Here is a 26786-nt window from a genome sequence, read left to right as displayed (position 1 = left end):
CTCTCTCTCTCTCTCTCTCTCTCTCTCTCTCTCTCTCTCTCTCTCTCTCATTTTCATCACTAATGTGATTATATTTGATGTTTGTGCTCAGCAACATCTCTGGCAAGTCAACATATATATCAACACGTGTCCACCCCCTGTCATACTCCCAGTTGAAGGAAGAAGCATAAATCTATGAATCACAAGGAATTGGCAGAATTAATGTCAGCAAGCCTGCAGCTGACTGAACTCCGGGGCTTTGTCCTTACACAGCATTGATTGTAGGGCTCAGTTTCTATTGACGGGCTTTATGGAAAGCAGCCATAACACTGTCCTGCCAGTCTGTGTGGGCTTCAAATGCTGCTATAAAAAGTACCACCTCAGAGGACTCAAGCTCAAGCTCTCACCCCTTCATCCCATAAAACAGCAGGTCCAGATGGTCAAGCAGCACATAAATGATGTTTCGTTCTGCTCTACATAATTTTTGATTTGGGCTTGTGTTTGTTAGTGTAATCTGCCCTATTTTATCATCTGCCTTGATGCTGCCTTCTCCCCTCTGCCTCATAAACACACTGAAGAAATTTGGTTAACTGGTGTCATGTCCAAATACCCATGGAAATTACAGTTTTTCTACTTACTTTCCTTTTTCCCAGTTAATTGTGTTAAATGGCTTTGAGTCTCACAACAAGGAATCAAGGGAACTGCAAAAGATGCAAAATCAATTGAGAAAAAGACAACCAGGCATGGCGGCTCGTGCTTGTGATACAAGGACTTGGGTGCCTGAGTTGGGAGTGTTATCCTTAGTTTAAGCTTCTTAGTGAGTTACAGAACAGCCTGGCTACAGAATGAGACCCTGTCTTAAAACACAAACACACACACACACACACACACACACACACACACACACACACTATATATATATATACATACACACATGTACACATACAAGAGAAAAAGAAAGCTATAGAAGAAAGAGAAAAGGGAAATCACATCCAGGATAAGAAAATACCCACAGATAAGTATCTAGAGAATATTTACATGAACAAGAATGATCTAGTGTCCCACAGAAGGAGAAACTGACACAAGGGTCATTCCACTGATCTTAGACAGGATGAAAATGGCATGCATTTCTTGGACAGTAGAATATAACCCTGTGATAGAACCATTGCTTTCTTCCTGACAGCTTGTTTGTCTCCATGCTTAATACCCAGGGTGGCGCCTTTTCTCCTGTCATTCACCAGGCCAGAGCTCAACTCTGAGAGTCAACTGACAGACTCTAATCACTTCCTGTGTGTTTTGAATGGTGTGGATTATGGATTAAACAGCTTAAAGCTAGTTTCCTTAGTAACTCATTAGGGATGAGTTGGTAGACATCACTGGGCTGCAGCGTTCATACTTATAAATACACATAGTTCCAAACTTACCATAAATGATACAAGTATCCTTTATGATGTCCTGGAGTCAGGGCTTGACTAATGAGAAATCATTTCTTGGATCTTGTAAAAAGAGGAAAAAGTAATTCCAGGTGTGTGTACTTGTGTTCATGTCCAAGCAAAGCCTGCTGGAAAGTGTGTAGGACTGACTGTGGGAAGCTCTAGAGATAAGCTTTTTTTTCCTTTGGAAATACAAAGCCTTTGTCTTCTCAAATACATCTTTCTTTATTCTTTGGTCCAGAAATATTTTTATATCAAATACTACTTTAAAAAACTTTATACTTGATTGCATTTTAAATGAGACACAAATATTTCTTCTCTTCAGCACAGATTATTAAAATAATCCATGAATGCCAACCATGATAGTGCAGAGTAGTCAGTGTGCACACAGTGTCTTTTAAAATGCTGGGCTTGCCTTTTTCTCTGTTGTAGACTGTGAGAACGGTTGGTGCTGTCATTTTGATGAGTTAGGCCTGAAATGGACGGCTCTGTTGTGACAAGTCAAAGCCTTCACATAACATTTTAAAGTGTTAAAGGAAATTAAATGAACAGTAAAATTATAAATTGGGTCTAAGCTATAGCTTCTCTCCCCAGAAGCAAGGATATTACGGGTAACATGCACGTAGGGAAAGATTTTTTTCCTGACAATAAAATTAGGACAATAACAACCAACAGAGAATGAATCTATTTGTGATGCCATTTGGCATCCAGAAAGATTCAAAGGGAGTCTCCACCATGCAGGCTTGGATGCTGCTATACATCTGCAGTGTTGCCATAGTGCAGGGGAAACAGCTGTTTATGTTTTCATTTTGGTTTTATTTTCTGTTTCCATTGCTGTTCTGTCAGTGCGTGGCTTCATAAAGCTGTAGGATTCTGTTAGGGGAACCATGGAGACCATGTGCTTTGTAAGCCGATGTGTTGCTTTTCCAGCTTGACAGAGATTCCTTATTGTAGCTGGAGGGAGGAGCATGACTTTATGTGTGAGAGACAGAGAGTGACAGACCACCAGTACCCTGTCCAGAAGTGTGCCCTCCCCCTCTCTGAGCTTCCTTCTATGGTATAAATATCATGTCACTGGTTTCATTTCTTTTGTTCAAACTATCTGAGTCTTGTACGATGGCTGCTTCTGTCCGACACTTGCTGGAAAAAGCACTGTTGTAAAGTTGCCTCCTGGACATGGCTTTATGCCTTGGCTATAAAGGAAGCTTTCACAACATTTGATCAGAAAACATCTTTATGTGTTACCATCCTGTATGCTACCAAGGAACTAACAAAGCTCCCTGTATTAGTTTTACTGAGGGCATGTTTGACTTGGGTATTTGGACATATCTTTATCTTACCACCCACTGTTCCCTTTCTGAACTGTTTCCCCACCAGTCTGCTGTAGGAAAGGGCTTTTACACAGTCTATACATCTCGCCTCCCCTTACATGAGAGCCAAACAAGCCCTTTGGGTGTCTTCCTTGGACATTTGAAATGACAATGACCAAGTATCGTTTAACAGGTCCCCCTTTCCTACCCCAGACCTAATGGCTGAGACTTGCTTCACATGAGACAATCCTCAATATCTATCTGGTAGTTTGGAGATTATTTCACTGTGGCAAATATATTTGCATTTTAGTTCTGCCATGTTACAAATTCTTGTTCCAACATTTTCTTTCTTTAAAAAAATTCATAACCTTTCCTTTGAGCACATGGGTCCAGATGTCTAACCTCAGGGCCCCAGGCTTGCTTACACGTACCCTTACTAATGATTCACCTCATAGACCCTCCCTTGACCCCTCATGGCCATGGCTTTGTTCCCTCACATGCTGGAACTGGTGATACCTGGATGAGCTACTGCACACCCGATATGTCCTATAGTTAGTAACATAGTGGTTCTGTTATATATTAATTAATGATGTATGACCACATTCCTATATCTGTTACAACATAGTTTCCTTCCTTTCCCTTCTTTTTCTTCTTCCTTCCCTTCCTTCCTACTTTCTTTGCTTTCTTCCTCTCTCTTTTTTCCTTCCCCCTCTATCCCCCTCTGCCTTCATCCTTTCCTCTCTCCTTCCCTTCCTTCTTACATCCTTCCCTCCCTCCCTTCCTTCTTTTCTTCCCTTCCTCCCTTTCTTTCCCCTTCCTTCCTTCCTTCCTTCCTTCCTTCCTTCCTTCCTTCCTTCCTTCCTTCCTTTTTTACCTTCCTTTCTCCCTTTCTCCCTTCCATCCCTCCCTTTCTTCTTTTCTCCTTCCTTCTCTCCCTTCTTACCTTCCTTTCTTACTCTCTTCCTCTCCCTCCCTCCTTTCTGTCCTTCCTCTCTTCCCTCAAACAGTTTTGTATTGCTGCTTTGAATTCCTCTGTAAGACAAGTCATGAAACATTTTATTCCTTTCCGTTTTTCTTAGTAGTTGGCACATTTGATGAACTTCTACAAAAATGAGCAGAAATTCTTTAAAGGATAACATGAGTCTTAGTCATCTTTTATTTGGTCTGGAAACAGGTTGCTTGGTGTCTTAGTTATGGTTGCTATTTCTGGCGTGTAACATCATGACCAAAAGCAACTCCTAAAGAAAAGGTTTTCTTTGGCTCACATATCCTGAATCACAAGGAAACCAAGGCTAGAGCTCAAAGCCAGGCAGGAGCCTGGAGGTGGGAACTGGTGCAGAGGCCATGAAAGGGGGCTGCTGAAGGTTGCTCATCCTGTTTCTCATTGGTTCAGGCCCACTGGTCCATGGGAGGCACCACTCACACTGGGCTGGGTCCTCCTCCATCAATCACTAATTAAGAAAATGCTCTACATATTGGCTTACATTCATATCTTATGGAGGTATTTGCTTAGCTGAGGTTTCCTCCTCTCTGATATAGCTTATGTCAAGGTGACATAAAACCATCCAGGACACTTGGTATTCAAAAGGAAATCTAATACCATGGAATTTCTCTTTACAAATAAGAAAATAAATTCAAGAGTAATTAGTGACCCCGACAAGCTGTTTACTTGCATATCCATGCAATAAGCAGAACTGACACCCAAACACTATCTACCACCAGGAAACACATTTTCTTTTTTCCTCTTGTAGTTTGTGGGATAAGATTTCAGTGGGGCACAGTCCTAGGTGACTGGAGGGGGCAGACTGAGGCAGCCGGATTCTTAAGGAGCCTTTCACCCACTTTTTAAGTTTTATGTTATCTGTCTCTATTGGAAACTACGAAATGACTTCTCCCAAGACAAACACTTGACTGATTCCTAACTGTTCAGAAGACTTTTTCTGTTAGTGTGTGCAGTGTTTCTGTGCATGCTCCATCTGACTCATTTGAGGCCTGACTGAGGCCTGTTCCTGCAAGCAGAGTTCTCTATAGGCAGGACATCATTCTCCAATATCGATCTGTTGTGTGGATGCCCAGGGCACGGGTCATTGTTGACTGCTGGCAGCATACTGTCCACAAGCCTCAATTTAATATAAAATGTATTGAACTAAAATCAAATGAGATACGAGTCTTGCAGACATTTTTTTTCCAACTTTAGTCAGCATTAGAACAATGAAACTACTCTCCTGTATGGAAGAAGACATTAATGTGGGACTTTGCTCTTGGGTGGACTTTTCCCCTTTCAAAAACACTTGCTGAGTTGTAGTTTTCTGAATATTTGTTCAGATACCAACAAAAATAAGTAACTATTACTACCATGTACAATATACTAATAAACCAAAGCCCAGATTTGCTGTCTGCTATGTACTTCTAAAATTATGGCATGTGCCTTAGAGGTGGGGAAACTGGAGAGATGGCTCAGAAGTTGAGAGCGCTTGCTGCTCTTTCAGAGTACCCACAACTGGTTCCTAACACCCAGATCAGGTGACTCATAACCACCATTAACTTAAATTTTGCGGAATCTGATACCATTTTCTGGGCTCTCCAGGTACTGCATTCATGTACACTTGCACATAAAACTAAAGTAAAAAAATTAAATTAATATGATTTTTAAAAGAAAATGTAAAATCTAGGAAATATTTAATAATGCCTATTTTTCTAGTTTTGTTAGACACTATGACATCTATTTATTTATTTGTGTGCCCATGAGATATGTATACCAGGAGTTTATGAAGGCCAGAGAACAACTTGGAGTCAGTTTTCTCCTTACACCATCTGAGCCCCAGGATTATTTGTTTATTTGTTTATTTATTTATTTTAATATATATGAGTGCTCTATCTACATGTACAACTTCGTGCCAAAAGAAGAAATCTGATTCTGTTACAGATGGTTGTGAGTCACCATGTAGTTGCTGGGAATTGAACTCAGGACTTCTGGTAGAGCAACCAGTGCTATTAACCTCTGAGCCATCTCTTCAGCCTTGTTAGACAATATAACTGTGGGAAATATTGGTAATTGAGTTCTACATTTTTTTTTTCATCAAGAATGATATCTTTTTCCCATCAAACATTTGCTCAAAGTCATCTTAGTCACAAATTTCTGGCTGGAATATATTTCTCAAAAGTATCTTTTTGGAATCAGTGGCTCAGTAACACGAGTTGTGTAGCTTCCTAGGGAGGCTCTGAGGTTCTGGGTTTGAGTTCTCTCTTCTGCGTAGTAGCCCATTCAGAGTGCAAAGCCGATGCTGGAAAGTCCTGAGAAGTGAGGGGTTGCAGACAATGTGGTGGACTGACTTGTTAGAGTGGAATGCAGATCCTCTCTGCTCTTGGTTGTTTATCACTGTAGGAAGCTGGAACGAGTTATTCAAGTACTTAAACAACATCTGGCTCACTTCCCACCTGCCATGGAAAGTTGGCCCCTTCAACACCATGATTCAATAATCATAGATCAAATAGATTTTGGTAGAGGGAATCTGACTGTCATAGTTAAGGTTTTACTGCTGTGAAAGATATCATGACTAAGGCAACTCTTCTAAGGACAACATTTAACTAGGCCTGGCTTACAGGTTCAGAGGTTCAGTCTAGAATCATCAAAGCAGGAGTATGGCCGCATCCAGGCAGGCATGGTACATTAGGAGCTGAGAGTTCTATGTCTTCATCTGAAGGCAAACAAGAGAGGACTAGCTTCCTGGCAGCTAGGATGAGGCTCATAAAGCCCACCCCCACAGTGTCATACTCCTTCTGACAAGGCCACACCCACTCCAATAAGACCACACCTCCTGGGCCAAGCATATTCAAACCAGCACACTGGCCATGCACAATTTTTTTCTTTGTCATTATTTCTTGACCATTTTAGTGTATTCATTTCTATAGCCCTTATGCTAGATTTGGTATTATGGGTAATCTAGAGATGTTTTAAAATATGAGCAAGTACTCTACCATTATAGACAAGAAATTTGAGTATCAGTAGGGTTTTGCTATCAAGAATGAGGGGTCTTGAAATCAGTCTGAAGGAACAGGAACATGTAGGAACCTATTCCAGCTTTTCCTTGTTTGTTTCTTACAATAACAGTTGTATAAAAATGAGAAGGTCATGTTAGAGATAGAGAAAAGAGAACTTAAGGAAGAAAAGGCTTATAAGAAATTTTCAGACAAATGTTTTCTATTTTGATCTCTGCAGCTATTTCTAAATCACCGAGAATAGATTTGTGGAGAGTTAACATTGAGCTTTAGTGTGGAGGTCAAAGAGCAGGGAAATAGGACACAGGAGGTATTTGGCAATTCAGATAAGGAGGTGACAATCAAATGCCTTCCCAGTAGAGCTTCTGTGGAATCTGTGTATTGGGAAATGGAGAGTGGGTATGTGAGGGTCTCAGCTGTTAGTGAACAGCCCTGTATTTCCTAGTTAACCATTAACATGTAACCTTCACATGCATTCAACTAAACTCGTACATTTTCAGAACCGACAGCCTCTCCTTCCCTGGAGACTAAGCATGGATAACCAGGAGCTGTAAAACAACTCACTCAAGTACAAGGGCTGTTTATTGCTTTAGAGCCACAGTTTGTCTGAGATGTAAACTTCTGGTCTGCGTTTTTATTGTAGTTGAACTATTAAAATACCACGTTGTATTCCTATCAATGCAACTGTTTCTCAGCATCACTGTTTAAGGATCCTGGGGTTTCCACTGTCCAGTATACTCAATCAGAGTCTGTGGGTTGTGACGGTCCACAACTGTATCTCTTGACTTCTTCTAGTGCTTCTTCAGAGAGTGGCATCATTCAGGGGGTCTTATGGCACAGTGGTTTCATTCTCTAACCTCTTTGTTTCTATGCAAAGTTTATTCCCTCTTATGGACACTTGACTCCAAAGCATCCTCTCTTTTGGAAACATGTATTAAATATCACTTATTATTCATGTGCTGTGATAAGCTTTCTTCTCCCTTTGCCCATGAAATTTTATTGCATGCATATTCAGAGCTAATTTATATATTGTATGCAGTTTATTATTCTCTTCATGATAAGATTTAACCCACTGTGATAATGATTATACCTGAAAAGGAACAGGAAAACGGTGTAAGACAAGATGAAGCAGAGAGTTGAGAGACAGGTCTTTGCTCTGAGATGCTTGGAAGCATGCTTAGGTAGTAGTACATGGGGAATTGGGTCTGTGGGCTTAAATTTCTGCAGTGTTTGGGCTCTGTCTTCATCTAGTTTCTCTACAGAACAGAACTGATAGAAAAAGCCAATGTGATTGAAGGATGGCAGCAGCAATGGCATCAGTAGAGTGGATGTGTTCACCAGCAGGGGGAGAAGGCAAGCAGGCAAAAAGCAACTTTCCCTCACAACATCCCGGAGATGTATGCCAGTCTACTCTCCCCACGTCTCCTTAAAGGAAATAGCCATCCAGACCCTTCCATAACTGATTGCAGGTTAATCAAGTTGACAACCAAGATTGAACTGTACCACTCTCTAATAAAGAGAATCCCAAGTTAAAACTGAAATTATGTGTGTAGGCCTGCATATCTTTATAGGGGTAGTATTTTAAAAGCATGACCATCTTTACTGGTCATTTGTTGTTGTTATCTTGTGAACTGTAAGATTTAACATTCTAAAGGAAAGAGGTGTACTTAACATACTGTGTTGGAGTTCAAAGTTCAAAACCAGGTAGCTTTATTAGTGTTTCGCTTAGTCAGAATGTCATTTGGGTATATGTGGTTTCCCCATGATGAAGGTACACACAAGAAGGAAAGAGCACATGTTAAGACAGTAATCCAGGCTGGTTTTTTCATAACAGCTCGTTCCGATGGGAATTGGGTGGGATTTCTGGAGAGTCCCACCAATACCTTCCAAGGGGAGTTGGCCAACAATCATGGAACAACTGCCACTGTGAGGCAAGACAACTAAAGATACAACTCTCTTAGCTGTGTTTAAGTGAGGCTGGAGTTACGGATGCATAGGAGCCAAATGTCATCGGCAAAACAAATACTTGTCTGTCAAAAGAGCTGGTCTCTCAGTTGTAAGTGGGAGGCATCCGCCACATATTTTGATGGTGAAGGTGAACTGAGATGCAGCCAACCCATTCATCATCTGCAGTTCAAGATATAGTGGATACTGATGCAATTACGAGAAAAGCTACAGGACTTTCAAAGTATGTGCTACTTACTACCGGACTCTTGGTAGAAAATGACTTTATTTGTACAGTAGTGATAATTTATATGCCCACCATTACCTCCTACTTTTATGTTATTGAGAAAATGACTCAACCCTGTAAATCCACTGCTTGGGTGGACATAGTCTTGCTCAGGTGGTTTCCCCCAACTTCATGCTGTTACAGTCCACACTCATGGCTAACATATGCCCATTTCTCAAGGTAGGGTTAAAATAACCCTTTACTATAAAGACCTGCAATGTAGGGAGTGAACAGTGCGTGCTTCACATCCCACTGGCCTCAATACTTCCAAGGTCCCTGCTCCTGTCTGGTCTGTGGTTATTTGTCATACACAGTTTTTAATCCATTTCTCTGCCTATTCCAGGTCATCTGTCACTTGTGGGTTGCCATGCCTGGAGCATACACAGAGATAACACAGAGATATCATAACAGGCTCTTGTTACCAGTGAACTGGAAAACCATGGCTCTTAGCAAAAAGACTACAGTCAGAACACTTTTACAAAGAACAAAAGTAGTCCTGAGCAAAAGCCTTTAAAATAGCCTTAATGTAGGAACTGTTGCTGGAGGGTGGAGTCTAACGCCAGTGCCACAAGAAACATGGGGTCAAGACTTCATGAAAACACTGTACTAACCACACACATCTAGTATCTTGTTTTATACTCTGATAAATGTTAGATTTTTTCCTTTAAGAATGATATACTATACACTATAGAGTATAAACAAGATGACAAGATGACTCAGTCAGTAATGGTGCTTGCTGCCAAGCCTGATGACCTAAGTTTGATCCCAGATCCCTAAGTGGTGGAAGGAGAGAGGAATTCTCACACTTTGTTCTCTGACTTCCACATGTACCATGGCATGTGCATGAGCATTCCCTCTCTCTCTCCTTTCTCTCTCTCTCTCTTTCTTTCTCTCTCTCTCTCTCTCTCTCTCTCTCTCTCTCTCGCTCACACACACACACACATGCATACACACACAGCATACACACATACACACACATATCATACACACATGCACACACACACACACTAAGTGTAAAAAATATAGGTAATATGTTGCACATAATTTGCAGCAAATATTTGAACATTAGGAAGCATCGCAAATGTGTAAACTCTTGAGAAAACTGATTAGAATAAATTATATTAGTGAAGCAACAGATTTTGATATTTTCATTGATAAAGTCTACTAGTTTATATCATTTTTAAGGACAGCAAGACCATCCATATTTGACATATTTTGAGCCTGAGTATTTTAATGAAATGAAGTTTAATTGGAGTGTTTAACCATCACATGTTCCCTTGTTTTGGTTTAGGAAAAAAAAGGTTTGTTATATAGGAAATCCACAAATGGTGTTCCCATTAAGAATTATTTTAAAGAGTGCACCTAAGACATCTATGTAGATGTGGCTGTAGCTATAAATTCTATTATCAGTTGGGGGTTATGTGAGCATTTGTATATGATTGCCTCTAACTCTAATTGAGATGGCCCTGAAATCTGTCAGATCTGGGACACTGTGTGAAAGAATGACTTTGTTCTTTTACTCAGGAAAACCTGGTCTTTAGTCCTGGCAATCATGAGATTTCTGTGCCACCAGATCAGATTTTCCAAATGATGCTCTCAGAAGGGCTAAATCTGATGTGTGTGGTAAGGAACACATAGCCTACCCTATGGAAAGCAGATGTTGCATAAGCACCAGGCCTTTCTCTGCCTGCTTCTGGCTTACTCACTTGTGGTATTGATTATCATCCTTCACCCTGGTTGTGTTGCAGGTGGTGTTCTGGATGGATGGCAGCTGGAAGCCCATCTCCATAGCCAGCTCATCTTCAACACTGAAGCACTTACCTGGGCATTAAGTAATGAAAATTTTGGTAAGGAAAAGCGCAGACAAAAAGAGCATGTTGCTTTTCTTATAAGGTCATCTTAGTCTCAGTTCTATTTTATAATAAGTGGCATGATTATTCTCTAAGCATCTCTGGCTGTGACAGATGTCTGTTTCTCTAAGGTTTATCTTGATGTTAAAAATAAGTAACATGGGCTTTTGAAAACAAGATTACCGGTATGCCTGTGTTCTTTGTGCCATTGTTAATGCGTCACTACACTTTGCTTAGTCTCTTTTGTTCTCCAAATGTCTATTCACCCTATACTTTGTGTCTCTGTGGGCAAGTGTGGTGTTACGCATCTTTTCAGCAGAGTGTACATAGAGCACAGCCTCCTGGTATCTGAGGTGTTGACTGACGCTGCTCTCTGTAGCTATAAAAGCTCTGACAGCCCTGAAGAGTCAGGTCAGAGAATTAAAGTGGGGTCAATCTCAGACAAATAAGGTTCTAAATAACTGAAGCATGCATGCCCTAAAGTTGTCATGTAGGGGCTGTTAGAATGGGAAAGGATACACTTCTTTTTGAGATGGGATTTCATCACTATGTAGCCTTGAGTGGCCTAGAATTCACTGTATAGACCAGAGTAGTCCTAAGCTCATAGAATTCACTTGCCTCTGTCTCTCTTGTCCTAGGATTGAGGACATCAATCCTAACCCTGGTCCAAATAACTTTATTGGTTTAATTTTTATACAGTTTTTCTCCATGTGATAATATGTACTTTAATTTCCATATACTTGCATGAACTTAATCTATAATTAGTGTGCTTGATATTATGTTATATTACTAATCTGTGCTGAACATAGTGTATAGTCTATTATTAAAGAGAGAAGGGTAAGAAAAAGAGGATGATGACAGAAAGATATCAATAGTCCCAAGGGTACGAATCTCAATCACTAAGAATGTCAGTTTAGCATTGACCTTCAACTGTAGAAATGTCTACTGGAGATACTGTGCAAAAAGACAGCTGGAAATTAGAATAAAACAAAACAGAAGGTTCTCTGAAATTTCATTGTTTCCATAAAGAGTACTCATTGTAAAATGATACCTTTAAAACTTTGAACCTAAAATACAATAAAATGCAGTCTCCCATGTTTTTAGCTAGAGATATTTTACCATATTGTCTACGATTATGTTTTCCAGAAACCATATATGAGGAATACATCCATCTCGTGCTACTTGTGTTTCCTTCTAAACAGTCACTTTTTAACTGAAGCTGGCATTCATGTCTTCATTTTGGGGTAATTTCATCTTTAGTCATAGCTGTTATCATGTTAGTGGTCCCTAAATGTCTTGATGCTGAAACTGCATTGTGTTCAGTCTCCTTGTATGTAGGTCTTCCCTCTTCAGTGTAAAATATCAGGTGACTGTGGAGCTGCTTCAGGGACTTGTGAATCCTTAAATGATGTTTTCAGCACCTTTGCAGTATTCCATATGAGTATTCTATCTCCTAAAGCAGTTGATCTTTTTGCTGTAACTATTCTATATACTGATATCATGCATGTAAGTTGACCACATTAGACAGACTGTCATTGGCTGACATGGTTTGTTCCTGATCTTTTTTAGAATAAATGTTTTTCCTGGGGCTTTAAAAATCACGCCACAGTCATGTGATCAATGTGTCTTTTTTTTCTGGATATTAAATGTGAGTTTTAACCGAAGTGAAAAAATTTGTGATCATCCATCTTGTATTTAGCCAAGTCTTCAGTGACTATGAAATCATCCTAGCATCAGATTACTGTGGGCATCATGAAAAAGGGACATTTTCTCTCACAGTTGTTAAGTGAAAGTGTTTAGAGTTCAAGATTTTACACTAACTACACCTAAGCGTTTCATGGAGCCTGTACTTCTAGATAGCTAATAATCAATTCAAGAACGTTCATTGAGCTATGGCACAGATCAGGTGCTACTTCAGTTTCATTGTGATAAGCTGAATGTTGCTTATAATCCACTTAGCCTTTCTCTGATCATTAAGGTTTGACAGCTGGACAGTCTTCCTCAAGTTAGCTTAGACTATCAAAACTGTACTATATTTTTGATATTTTCATTCACCCACCAGGCTGTCAGATGCACAGGGACAAAGAATAAGACAGAACTTTTTCCTAGTGAGAAGATAATTGATCTTGGTTGTTCGGTTGCTTATCTACTCAGTCAGACAATAGCACCCTCCTCCAAAGTGCTTGGTTTTGTGTCTTCTTACAGCTGTGTCAGCGTAGGTCTCCCTAAAACAGAGGCCAACTGGATAGATGTAAGATATGACCTGGAGAAAATTGAAAGTCTTATTCAAGTAAGTACACATTTTTCAATTTTTGTTTTAATATTTGATATATATTGTTTGTATTAAAACTTTGATTCTCAAGAAGTTCATATATGTATTAAAATATGATCATATGTACTTGTCATTTTACTCCTCTTAAGATATTTCTTCTATCTCCCTACTGTGCCCACCCCCAACTTTGTATCTTTTTTTTCTTGCTTTTTTGGTAACCCACTAAGTCCAATTAATGTTGCCTTAACATTGCCATGTTAAGTATGTACATGGCCATGATTCCATCCAATGAAACAGAAAAATAAGAGTGGGATGCCAACAAAGGAGAATAATTCTTTTCCTCTTGGTAGCTATCACATGCCAGCATGTTGTTATGGGGGGGGAAGGTGGAGCCAGGAGAGCACATCCTTTTTTAAGCTGTTATTTTGGCAGACAAGATCTGTGCAGATAACAGAGTACTTTGAGTTTGTGAGTGTGACAGCCACATTGGATCCAGAGGACACTATTCCACTGTACTTCTTCCCAGCCTCTCGCTTTTATTTGTTTTTCTGTATCCCTTTTATCAGTATCCCCAGAGTCTTGGCAGGACAAGGAGTGGGGCTTAAAAACTGTCTTATTTAGTGCTGAGCAGTCAATTTCTTCTTCATAGCACTTTGACCAATTATACCCAAGCATTGATTGCTTCCCAAGGTTGATAGATACCATGTACTTAGGGTATATGGCTGCCCACCCATGGACTTTTGCTCAGGAGTATAGTACCAGGCATATTTTTTTATTATTATTACTGTTGAGCTGTTCTCCAATACAATGTAAAAGCCAAAAGAGCCATGCCACGAACCACATCCTACATGGCAGGTATATATTGTGTCATGTAGGGGCAAGTGCTGGATCAGGTCATTAATGTCATGTTTTTCCAGAAAGAAAACATATAATGGGTATGAAGTATGCATCTCTTATGTTTTTCTACAAATTCCTATGAAATACCATTTAAAATAATAATATTTGTGAAGAAATATGTGAACATTGCAAAGCCTTCTAAGATATTGTTTTTAAATTCTAATCACTGTTAAGATTTACACCTTTATCAGAGCTAGGAACCGTGTGTCGACAGGTCCTGGGCTCTAGTGTAGGCCCTATAACCATTCTTTTGCTAAATGCATAGCATACAAGTGACTCCTAATGACATCACTATACCCGTAGATTAGTGTATTTCCCAAGACTCATCCCAGAAGTTTCTTTTTGGATTAGATGGTGATTAACACAGACAGCACCACCAGCCGAGGTGCAGAGGATGGGAACCTGCAGAGTGCTCAGCCCTAATTGTGACTTCTGTATCCCATGCCCTCTTCCCAAGACATGGGTATCTGTGTATGAGAGGTATTGGGAAAACTGTTAGAGTCCGAGGCAGTAGATGACTCAGAGGAATGAGTGTTTGCTCAACACAACAGGGCAGCTGCGTGTATGAATAGTACACATCTGACTGTACACACAAGACCCATACAGTCTCAAGTCAAATAAAATCCCAAAATGAAATGTGGAAACTGACAGAAAGTTTACTCCCAACTGAAGAAGTCTCAGCAATTAGTAGTTGCTGAGAGAAGGGACTAAGCTTTTTTAAGGTGTCATCCCTGGTTAGGTCCCCTAGCAACAGTGGATGGCCACACATCTAATAAGAGTATATGGGCAGCACAGATCATACTTAATTAAGAAAGAAGAAGGGGGCACAAATTTGGGTGGATAAGGAAGGGGTAAGGACACGGAAGGAGTTGGAAGAAGAGTGAATATCAAAACAAGTGTACAAAATATTAAGGAACTACTAGAGGAACTAAAAAATAAATTCAATTTCCAACTCACAAGTCAGAAACGTATTTATCTGGAAAATGGGCTACAGGAAAGGGACCCAATGTGATATTAGCCATAAAATGAGGTATTTTTTTCTGAGGATTATAGATCTTCTCCTGCCTAGAGATACCAGATGACCTGGTAGCAGGGTCTGCTGAATCTAATCAAGAAAGATTAGGGATCTCATCTTAAATGACAACCCTAAAAGGCATACTTTGTCCCCATGAACCAAGTAACCTGGTCTGAAGAAGAGACTCTTATTGCAGTGAGTGAGAATTACAGTGGAAGGTCCAAAGGGGTCCTGAAAGCTAAGCTGCCATTAGAATCACAGCACACAGCAGTAAGTCAGGCTGAACACAAAACATCTCAACAGTTGATTGGATGCATGTTAAAACAGAATAGTTAAGCAGGACAAGAGTCTCCTAACATAACAGCTATCATATCCAGATACAAGGAAAAATCATTAATCATACCAAGAAGAGGAATGTCACAATCAGAGCATGATTAGTCTTATATTAGTATCAGGTAAAGCCAGCATGATAGAAAGTGTAAATACTAATGCCCAGAGAAATTAATGACAAAAAAAATTCATGAAGAAGAAACATTGATTTTTTTATATATATGCATCAAGCAACAGAGTATCAAAATTCATGACACAAAAATTTAACAGCTCAAAGGAGAAACAGACAAATTTATGATTACAGTTGTGTATTTCACCATCTCCTGCCCAATAACTAACTAAACTATTAAGTACAAATATTTTAAAAATATAGGAACCATGACAAAGCCAACTAATGGGATTTGACTTTGTGCATGAAGCATTCTTCCCAATGGCATAAAAACAAGCTTTTAAAAATTCATATAGAACAGTCACCAAGACTAAATTTCTCCTTAGCAATAAAGGGGGTGTAGAGCTACCAGAACTTTGATTGTGTAGAAAATATGTTTAGAAGACAATGGAATCAAACTGGAGATAAAACAATACAACAGGAAAGTCCCACAAGTTTTCAAATTAAACAATATATTTAAAATATATTTTAAATATATTGTTTATATGGGTCAAAATCTAATTCTCAAATATATGCAAATAACCTCACAGACATGAATAAAATGAAATCTGATCTGTTACAATGTGAACTGCTAAATATGAGGAAACTTTAAAAATTCAATGCATGAATTAGAAAAGATGAAAAGCACTAAGCATTAAGCCAGCAAGTGAAGTTACGTCTCACCAAATTACAAGAGTCACAAAATGAATTCAATACAAGTAGAAGGAAGGAAAGAATAGATCTGGGAGAAGGCATTAATGAAGCTGAAATCAAGATGGCAGGGGGGCAAATCAATGAAACATAAAGATACTAATAAAAAAATCAATGAAATTTATAAACATCTAATAATAAGAGAGATGGTACCAGGCATCAACACAATGGATGGAATTGGTGTTGATTGGCACAGAATTGTTTCCTTCAGTATCTTGTAACTGCACCAATGATTTACAGGGAGTGGGAACATTTTTCAAAGACCATAAACTCCCCAAAACATAACAATGATGAAACTGATCGTTCAAGTACAACCACTGACATTTTTCGGCTCACCGTGCAGAACCTCCTAGAAGAACCCTCAGGAACAGCTTGCCTTGCTCCAGCATCCTGAAACCTGTGTCAGGCATTGCTCATGATGTATACAGCTCTTTTTTAGAGCACAGGAAGAAGCAAGTCCCTCTAATTCAGTTTAGGAGAGTAATCTTACCCTGATGTGAAAACTTGATAAAGATACATTAAAATATGAAACCAAAGATAATCAACTCTCATATACTTAGTATAAAATTCCTCAATACAATATTAGCCAATCAGGTCTACCACTGTATTGTAAAAGGAATTCTACACTATCACTGTATAGAATTTATTCTAGGTATGAATATCTTTTCATTGTTTCAAGACCTATCAGTCAACTCCCTATCAGTCAACTCAGGCTGACATATCAGAAGCCTAAAAGGAAAATCATATCAACTGATTTAGAAAAGACATGATCAGTTCATCACCTCTTATACAGGTTGGATTTTCCTTTTTTAATGACTCTCCATGCCTCTTTGTGTGATTGTCATTTGATAGAGGATCTTTAAAGAGCCATTTAAGTAGAAATCAGGGTCATTAGGATGATTCTAATCCAATATGGCCAATGTTCTTAGAAGGACAGGAAGCCATTTTACTAAGAAGGTACCCACAGGAGGAAGATACCCTGAGAAGACAAAGAGAAGATAGGACAGGCATTGATAAGGCAAAGTGAGAAATCTTGGGAGACCATTCCTGGCACATCTCTCTGAGACTGATTGTCTTCAAAATTCCAGAAGAGTACATGTCTTTGTTTAAGCCATCTAGTATAAATGAAATTGTTATAGCAGCTTCAACAAACTGCGGCAGAACTACTTCAAGAACAGGAACAGAGGAAGTTCTCCAACTTAATATAAAATATGTTCCAGAATACTTAAACTCTTGCCAGTGAGGGAAAGACTGCTTTCTCCTGGGATTACAACAAACCTCTTACCACTTTTATTCACCATGCTCTTTGTTTTGGTGTATCCAGCTAGTAGACCAAGAGATGTAGGTGGTCAAGGCGTGAAAGGAAACAGATACCCCTAAAGCATTCTTACAGTAAAAGAAATTACTCTAAGAATGCTTCATGTCGGGTGAGTCCAAATATTTGTCCTTGGAGAGATGATAAATTACAGAAAAAAAAAGATGGATAGTGAGGGTTAGGAAAGAGGAAGAGTGAGCAGGGAGAGTAAGGTATTCTTTACACAGTTCAACATCAATGCATGTCTTTAGAATGGTGGGTACCTGCCTGTATATATACATACATATATATAAAAATTATTATATTATATATTAAACTATTGATTTGGGGTCTCTGGTGGGATTGCCAGCTTCTAATGGAAAAGCAAACTGCTCACATTTTTTTTTCTAGAAAGCAAAAAAAAGAAGAAAAAGTGAAGAGGTGAAAGTCCTACAGTGTCCTTCCAAGTCCAATCCCAGTGGCTGTTGCCCTCCAGTTGTTGACTATTTCTATCCCAGAACCAAGACTTTCAGGTTCTGGGATAAACACACACACTGTAGCTAGGTAGGAGTGTCCACACACTGGGCATAACAAGTGCACAGAGTGTGTGAAGGATATTAACCATGGAGGGAATTGGAGTCAGATAAAGGAGCAGAAGAGGCCTCAGACATGCTGCTGTGTTTTTTCTCCTAGAACACTGCTCAAAATGTTATTTTTTAAAAAAAGCTAATCTTAAAAGGTTATATTCTATATAATTCCATTTCTTTCACATTCTTGAAATGTTAAAGGTCTAGGATTGAACCGGGGGATGAAAACTGGTAAAATCTGGAGAAGGGAGAAACATTACATCAATATGAATTTTGCTGCTAGGAGATTGTGTTACGGGTAAGCAAGTCCCTGCAGGGATATGCAGAGGAGGGTCAGATGGTCCCTCAGTATGTTCTCTTACAATTGCAGGAGCTTAAAATGATTGTAAAATTCAAGTTTAATTTAAGGAATAAAATTTATTGTTTACAGGAAGTTGCTAGTTGTCATTCCTAGATTTTTCATATGACCTCATTTTCTCTTTTTCAGTCTATTCATATTGACACTACTTTATACACTGACAGTGACTTTCATGTGAGTATAGTTAGGTTTTTCAAAATTGCTATTTTCCAGTTGTTCAGCCATATTCCCATAACTTCACTGAAAAAGTTATAGTTTTAAAGTCTAACTTATGGTGGGTTCTCTTAGTGTTTCACCCATTGACATTTCTGAGGGAGTGCTGAATTTTTGGGACTTATGGCAAAATGCTACATAAATGCTGCTTTTGTAAGGGTGTCAAATGACAATGGGAAAAACAGAATTTTCCACCAATGTCAAACAAAATCTCTTATATATTTCTGTGATGCAGTTAGAGTGTCATAGAATTAGATGCTAGAATGGGACTGAATGATTCCATGTAAATATCTTTATACCCGTCACTCTAGTGCTATCGTGCGTGAACATCCTCAGTTCATCTACTGAAACTTGCTCAAAGGCATCCATGCTTTGTGTTTTGCGTGGATCTCTACACTTGAAAGCAGTCTTTCCACTAGTCTCTATGTGAGGTGAAAGAATAATCCAAATGATGTACTAGAATTTCTAAAGGATAAGCCAGCCTCATTATCATACACTGATGTTGTTGATGGCGTTTGGTCATGTGGTTCCACCTTTCACTCTAGGTTACCGCTAAAGCAAAGAAATAGTTTTCCAATTCCATTGTTTGGAAAATGTTCATTTAAATAATTGTTAACCCCCCACAATTTAAAGTTACCTAGTAAGAACATCAGTGAAGTTTGCCGGAAGGCATTCTACAGACTGTGTTTATAGTGCTGGGAAGATGCACTCGGAATGCGGGCTGCATCAGTTCGTGGGCTGAACCCTGGACTAAGTAGAGAAGGCTAGTGGAGGTCTGAGTGCAGCCTCACACACTCTCTCTGCTCGTAACTGTGGCTCTGGTTAGCTACCTTAGTTCTGCTGCCGTGACTCCCCCTCGATGATGAACTGTAACTTGGGATTGTGAGCAAAACAATTTTTTTCTCCTTGAAGTTGCTCTTTCTCAGAGTATTTTTATCACAGAGACAGAGGGAAAAAAAATGAACCTAGAACCCAAACCAAACTGTGTATTCTGCGTTTGGAACTGTCTCCTGGAACTTCTCTGAGGTGGAAGGTGTGTGCCTTCTTGCTCCTGGTTGGTTTCGTACAAGGTGGAGCCTGAAACTCAGACAAGCAGATGTCCACCAGACAAGTGTGTGACATCTAAATAACCCCTGCTGTGATTTTAGCATAGTTTCTTTTTTTTCTCTGCTTTTTTTTTTCCTAATCAGAAAGCTTTCATGTGAAGGAAGATAACCTTGCAACTCAAAGGGGATGCAAAGATGCCAGTATTGATGTGCAGACGTGAATACTTAGGCTCAGGCACAGCTGAGTTCTCATTTAATGTTTCCTTAATTGTTTCTTTTTTTAAGTTTAGGGTTTTGTGAAGTAACTCTTACAAGAAGTACATTTTCTTGTTCACAGTCCCTTTCTGATTTGGCCAGCCCATAAGTGGGCACTGCCTTTGCTTTGGGTTTTCTCTCAAATTTCTTAGAATCCTTTTTGTTGGGAGCTGTCAGGAAAATGTGACTTACAATTACCACTCTGTAAGATGTGAACATGTAGTATGACTTTAAACACTTTTTACCAATGTTCTGTCACTTCTAGGCTGCTCTATCACCCATTGGAAGAGGGTGTTCAGTATAGATGGTAGCTTTTTATGCCCTTCTCTCCTTCTGTATAATAGTACTATCCTTCTTTGTTGATGGCTTTAGTTTTGATTTCAAAATTCAAATGAAAAAAGAAAGCCATTCCTACATAAATAAAACTCCTGATGGCACACAATCAAAAAACCATTTAGGGAAGAAAGTGTTTATTTGGCTTACAATTTCAAGTTATAGTCCACAATTATGGGCGGTCAGGACAGGAATGTAAAGTATCCAGCTAACAGTGAAGAACAGAGACAGAGTAACTGCAGGAAACTTGCTCTCAGGCAGCTCTCCTCTGTCTTACACTATTCAGGACCCTCTGCCTAGGGAATGTTGCCACCCACACTAGTTTGTGTCTTCCTCCATGAATTAACAATGAAGACAAGCGGACATGACATGCCTACAAGTTTGCCTGAGAGGTAATTCCTCATTAAGGCTATCTTCCAAGTTGTGCCAAGTTGACAATTAAAACTAAGCAGTGTGGGTATCACGTTTCTTTGTAAAATAACTAGACTGGTTTGATTGATTTTTTTTAAAATCAAAGTCTTATCAATGTGAAAATGAATAATGGGAAAAGGTCTTTTTTGCTTGTTTATTTTTTTTAAACTGGCTCTTTTCTTTTTAGCCCAGTTGCAAAGTTACTGCAATGAACTGCTTTCTCCTGGAATTACAGGTTGTTTTACATGAGTACAGTGACATGACTGTTAGTGAAACAGTAAGAAACGTGCTCTACCTTGCCAACAGCACTCTGTCTTCTAACAAGGTGAGTGATCCAGCAGCCATAGAGAGCTGCATCTGATGTTTTGGGCTTGCTTGAGATAAGGCACTTATATGTAAGCACAGTCTCCATCATGCACACAGAAAAGAATTTGATTCCAGTGGAGTGGTGTTCAAACGTGGTAGCAGGGCTGACATGCACAGAATCCTAAACTTGTTGATCCCCTTGATAAACAAGCGTTTCTGAATCATGCCAACCTATGTGCTTTAGTGTCAGAGTCATATTGATTTTAAAATGCCATATTGGCAAGTGGGTGCAGTGGATAGACATTAATGTGATCAAGTGTTTAGCATCAGAAATAGTAGCTCACATGTATTGAGTTAGGTCTTAATACCACACACTGATCTTTATACTTTGGACTGATAAGGCACTAACTCCTCATAGTCAGTCTCAGAGACTGGTGTCTTCTCTTGTTTCACGGCTAGCTGTCTCCATATCTGTTTGAATGTTGATGCAAAGGGAAACACAAAGCTAAGCACATGCTCCAGTTTGTGCAGCTAAAGGCACAAGAGCCATGATGCTACTCCAGCTTCTGTCCTCTCATCTTCCACAAATTTAAGCAATGGAAAAATTAGAATAATCAAAAGTGTTAATGATTCAAGTATTATTTAGAACATTCCAGACAACATGAGCAGGAGAGGGTTACAAGAAAGCAAATTCTAGTGACTGCTGTGGTCGACTGAAGGGTAAGCTACACAGATGCTGCGAGGTGCATGGAACTGTGGCTTGAGAGGGACAATCATAGTGGACAAAACCAGGCGCAAACAAAGGAATGTCATCATCAGTGGTAGGGTAAAATGATTTAATTTAATGAGCACTTCAGTATACCCCTTTAAGAAGCACCTGTTCCAAGAAAAGAGTCGAGTCGATGTGAATTAGCTAATTAGTGAATGAGTGAACCAGTCAGTTAACCTTTAAGCACAGTTGTAACAGAGAAAGCATGTGTGTGAGAGGAAGGGCGGGGGTGGGGGAGTCCTAGGGTTCTTTCTGGTGTGGAGGGGAGATAGTCAATAAGGTGGTATGTTACACAGAGGTCAGGGAATGAGTGTCAGGGACACTCTAGGAGTGTCTTTAGGCAGACACAAAGGGCAGTGCAGTGACGGTGAGATGCCTTGGCTTTTCCTCCCAAAGCCTGGGCTGCCTCAAGTGTCTGCTCAGATGCCACCTTCTCAGTGATGTCACTTATTCATGTTCGCTATGCTTTCCCCACACCCGGACTTGCTGTCCCCAGCTCTATACATGCCCCACACGGATAATCATGCCCAAGAGTCAGTAGCAGTGATTATCTGTCACCCTTAGAAGGTCAGCCTCAGAGCCCATGCATTTTAGATTTCTTTATTATGATTCCCTGGACATACACTTCTTACAGGTATCCGTCACTTGCAATACTTACCAAGTGATTCTATTCCTGGTTAAATTACTTCTGTCGTATGTTATCATTACTTATTAATGGTAACAGATAATATGTCACAGTATCAGTGCTGAGCTCTAGGCTGCATGTGGGTGCCACCACCAAAGTGACAGTTTGGCATAAATACTGGAAGATCGAACAGCGTGGTTGGGAGACCTGTGTGGAATATCAGTTTGCATGTCAGTGGCGATGAGCCACTAAGCATGCTTGCTTCCCTCTCTGACATTGTTTTCAGGACCAACTAGAGAGCAATATTAGCATTATGACAGTGTCTGGCATTCATTGTGTGCCTTATACATATTGGGGAATCTGAATTCCAAGTGCCTAATGAATATGAAATCTAATTTTGAATTTTGCTGGCACAGCCTTTGTAGTTCAGATGATCTCTAAAATGTTTATTCATGGTGGCTGTGCTTGTAGTATTCTAGCTGTCCCCAAAGCTATGTTTATAGCATTTGCCTAAGTGGTTCAGATCAACCAATAGCATTCAGTTAGCTAATCACTGTCCCAGGCCTGTGCTTAATGCTGGGAAACAAAAGATATGATATATGCTATGCTTCCCAGGAATAGTTAGGTAACTGTAGTTAAAAAGGCTAAAAGTAGTGTAAAAAGGCTAAAAGTCTGTGATATATACATATCTAATGTATTATATATGTGATAAATATCACACACACATATATACACACATTCTATATGTATAGAACAGAAAGGCAAATGTTTGTGAAGTACAGACTTCGAGAGAGATACAAACAATAAAAATAAAAAAAACACAACAAGAAGGAAAAACCAATCATAGCAACAACAGCAATACAGTGATGGGCTTTAAGCAGGAAGGACACAGTCTAACATGAATGTCCTGTGCACTTGCAAGATTTTAATCCAACGTAGGAACACACAACCCCTAAAAATCTCTTGACTCTTTCTCACAGTTTTTCAACACATGATTTAATTTGCCAGTGTTTTCATGTCTGAAGACCACCCACCATGTGTTTCACGTAGTATGATAACCCCCAAAGGAACAAGTATATTCTGTCTGCAGATCTAATTCTTCCTCCTTGTTTGGCAGAATGTAGCAGAATCTGGCTGCAAGGAATGTGAGGAGCTGGAGGAGAAAACCTTCACAGAGTTTTTGCAGAACTTTATACGTATTGTCCAAATGTTCATCAACACGTCCTGAGTGCAGGCGCGCCTCTTCAGTGTTTCTGTTGTTATGACACCTCTGCCTGCTGCTGAGAGCCAGTGCAGCTCCATGCATCTGTCATCTGCTGGGAAAACAAAGTTTCCTAACAAGGAGCTGATGAGCCATGTGGATCACATGAACTCTCGGAAATGAAGAGAGGAAAAGAGCTCCTCTCAAACTTATGTTGACTTGCTTACTTTTAATTTATTACTTCAGTTGTACATATTTGTAATATAACAGAAGATGTGGAATAAAGTTGTATGCCTATTTTATCAATTGAAATTTAACTCTTACTTTGCCCTTTTGATTAATGTGTATTTAGCTGTGTTGTGATGTTTGTGTGTATACATGCTTGTCTTTGTGTGTGTGTGGTAGGGGGGATGCAGTGCACACATTCGAAAGTGTGTCAAGGCAAGAGGTTGGTTGACCTTGGGTGCCTTGGTCATTATTTTCTACCTTGTTTGTTGTTGCTGTCGTTGTTTTTAAGGCCGTGTCTTTTCCTTAATCTGGAACCCAGTAATTCTGTGGGACTAACTGGCCAGTGACCCCTGGGGATCCTTCTGTTTATATTTCCTTCCTTAGAAGTGGGATTACAGGCACTTGCCACATCTTTGGCATTTTACATGTGTGCTGATCATCTGGACCCAAATCCTCATGCTTGTGTTGAAAGCACACTCTCATCCGAGCCATCTTTCCACTCCCTAATTCATATGTTGTAGCAAATGAAAGGTATGTCTTTTTTTTTTTTTTTTTAGGATAATACTCCTTCAAGGAAAGTAAAAGAATACACAGAAAACTGATGTTTTAGTGTTTTACAGTTTTATTTTATTCTCACAAAAGTTAATGCCACACGCAATTGTTGAGATTTTTAAAGGGCTGGTTTGTGAGACTCCATTTGGTTTGACCAAAGTACAGTTGTTCATAGGTGCTGTCGAAATGGCTCACAGGTGTGAATATTTCCTGCACAAGCATGAGGATCCACATTTGCTTCTCCAGCATCCTTGGAGAGCTGACCATGGCTATGTCAACCCTGTGCTTTGTGGTGGAACAGAAGAATCACTGTGGCTTACACTGTCTTAAGTGGATGCAGAGGAAAGTCGTGGACCAGGGCATTTCATACCCATGTATACCCACATGCAGTCAACACCCAAATGCAACTTAAAAATGACTGTTAGTAAGCTTTTATAATCCTTGCTAGTATTCTTCACTGTTCTGTCTAAAATTAGTAAGCTTTCTAGCATTCCCATTGCTAGACAATGGAGAAAATGTACCATTTTAACTATAATTTTCCAATCTAATTGTTAAAGAAAAGTTGGTCTCCATCCAGTGTTTGTTTATCTGAGGAAAGGGAAATGAAAATGCTAGTCATATTCCTGATGGTATTTGATAGTGATTGATAATCCACTTGTATTTTATAAACAAACAGGATGGTTTGAAAAGTTGGAATGTTCCAGTGCTCAATGTTACTGCCTCTAAAATGTCACACACCACAGCTGATTTTAGGAAACTTGAGTCTATAGTTGTTAAAATCCTTTAACTTGATATAGAGGGTGTCTGTGTGAAGTGGTCATATACAACCATCTTTTAGTTACCATAAGAGATAAAGTGATTGTGTACCACCATCTGAATTTAACTTCATCTTCCTGTTCTTAAAGTCAAACCTTCCCGTCGATTGCAAAGTCCTTGCTTTCTACCCCCTTCCATTGGCCAGCCCAAGGTTACCTTCCTGAGGGATACCGTATTTACATCTCACCTAAATGATGAAAACATTTGTCATGTATATCCTATAATGAAAGAAGCACGAAATCATATACCTAATGGCAAATGAACAAGGGAAGCCAAATAGAATTAGACTGATAATCCAACATACCATTGATGGATAGATCATTTTCTTAATTTCAAGCAAAGAAATGATATATGAGAGGATATACTCTGCATGTTCTCTCTAGTAATAAAGTGAAAGGACTCTGAGGTGGGACGTGGAAACACAATCATAACTATTAAGTAATTTGTGAGCCAAGAGAGTTTTATAACCCAATTACAAGTCTAGTTTCATATAATCTCATTCTTTATCTTAGACAAGTGAATCAATAGATTTACCTTCTTCCGCTGTTGTTACTATAGTTGTAAAGAGGGAATTATATGTTTTGATGTTGTAGTTTATTGCTGACAAATTCAATAACATAAAACCAAACTGACATACACAAAATAAAAATCAAGTAATATCATTGTTCCCTCATTTCTGTCCCCAAGCAACAAGAAATCCCAGAGAGCATATTCTTGTTTCTTCTCTTGTGTGAGTGTGTAACTCAACATAAGCCGTCAGCAGGAAAATCATGCTTAACATATGCATGCAATGGCTAAATATTTTGCCCAGAGGAACTCTCATTTCCAAAGAGATTTGGTTTAGTATTTCTGAACATGTCTAGTGACTGAATTGTGATCACAATAAGAATGTGTTATGTAAAATATTTAGCTGTATGAAGTGTCCCTTGGTCCTAATTGTGTACTCTACCTAACACAACATAGAAGAAAATTAATGAAACAGAGACAGGCTTTTATCCTATAATTTATTTCTTCAACCGTGAATTTTTGAATAGGGATTAAAGAGAGCAGAGAGTTGTAACATAGAAGCAGATTTGAAAGCTGCTGCATTTAGCCTTTGGAAATAGTGTCAGACTTTTTGGACTGTTGTCATTCATGGAAGACAGCATCCATGCCCAAATCATTTACCTTAATTGTCATGATCACTTTTTTTTTTCCTCTTTAAGCAATAGTACCTTAGTTATTGGAAATGTACTCGGTGCAAACGTTTTATCAGATGCTGTAAGAAGGCCATAGTGTCAGCCTTCCTGAGCCTCATAATCCTGCAGAAGCATTGCATTATCAAGCCCTTTTTCCAAAGTCATATTTTGTGTACAAGGGGATCAAGGAAAATCAGGTTGATTCAAGGTGTTCATTCAGAGAGCACCTCTTGGAGGGGGTGACAGGTGAGCTGGGCTGTCAGTAGGTAGCAGATAAGCCAGAGGAGGAGTGTACAGACTGGAAGACAACCCTCCAGTCAGTGAAGACAAGAGTGTTCCTAGAGCAAACCAAACAATCCAGAATAGGCTGGGGGGAAAAGATGGAAAAGAAACTGTGGCAGTGGAAGAGCTAACTGCTTCTGGATGCTACACTAAGGACT

General features: G+C 39.4%; 1 protein-coding gene across 7 annotated transcripts in view; it reads left to right on the top strand.

Moving 5' to 3' along the window:
- Il15 (interleukin 15) overlaps positions 1 to 23884 on the top strand; it is a 78981-nt gene extending 55097 nt beyond the window's left edge. For 6 of the 7 annotated variants that reach the window (XM_028753437.1, XM_028753440.1, XM_028753435.1 and 3 more), the window contains 6 exons: positions 10700 to 10798; positions 11948 to 12045; positions 13007 to 13091; positions 18543 to 18587; positions 20859 to 20996; positions 23489 to 23884. In XM_028753437.1, coding sequence (XP_028609270.1) covers positions 10787 to 10798; positions 11948 to 12045; positions 13007 to 13091; positions 18543 to 18587; positions 20859 to 20996; positions 23489 to 23599 — 489 coding nt within the window. In that variant the 5' untranslated portion in view covers positions 10700 to 10786 and the 3' untranslated portion in view covers positions 23600 to 23884. The remainder of the gene's footprint in view (positions 1 to 10699; positions 10799 to 11947; positions 12046 to 13006; positions 13092 to 18542; positions 18588 to 20858; positions 20997 to 23488) is intronic. The other variant, XM_028753441.1, reaches the window with a different exon arrangement.
- Positions 23885 to 26786: the final 2902 nt, after the last annotated feature.

This window comes from Grammomys surdaster, unplaced genomic scaffold (genome assembly GCF_004785775.1).
Source record: "Grammomys surdaster isolate TR1022 unplaced genomic scaffold, NIH_TR_1.0 125947, whole genome shotgun sequence".
In the NCBI taxonomy this organism is placed as follows: domain Eukaryota; kingdom Metazoa; phylum Chordata; class Mammalia; order Rodentia; family Muridae; genus Grammomys; species Grammomys surdaster.
This window is presented reverse-complemented; position numbering and strand designations above follow the sequence as displayed.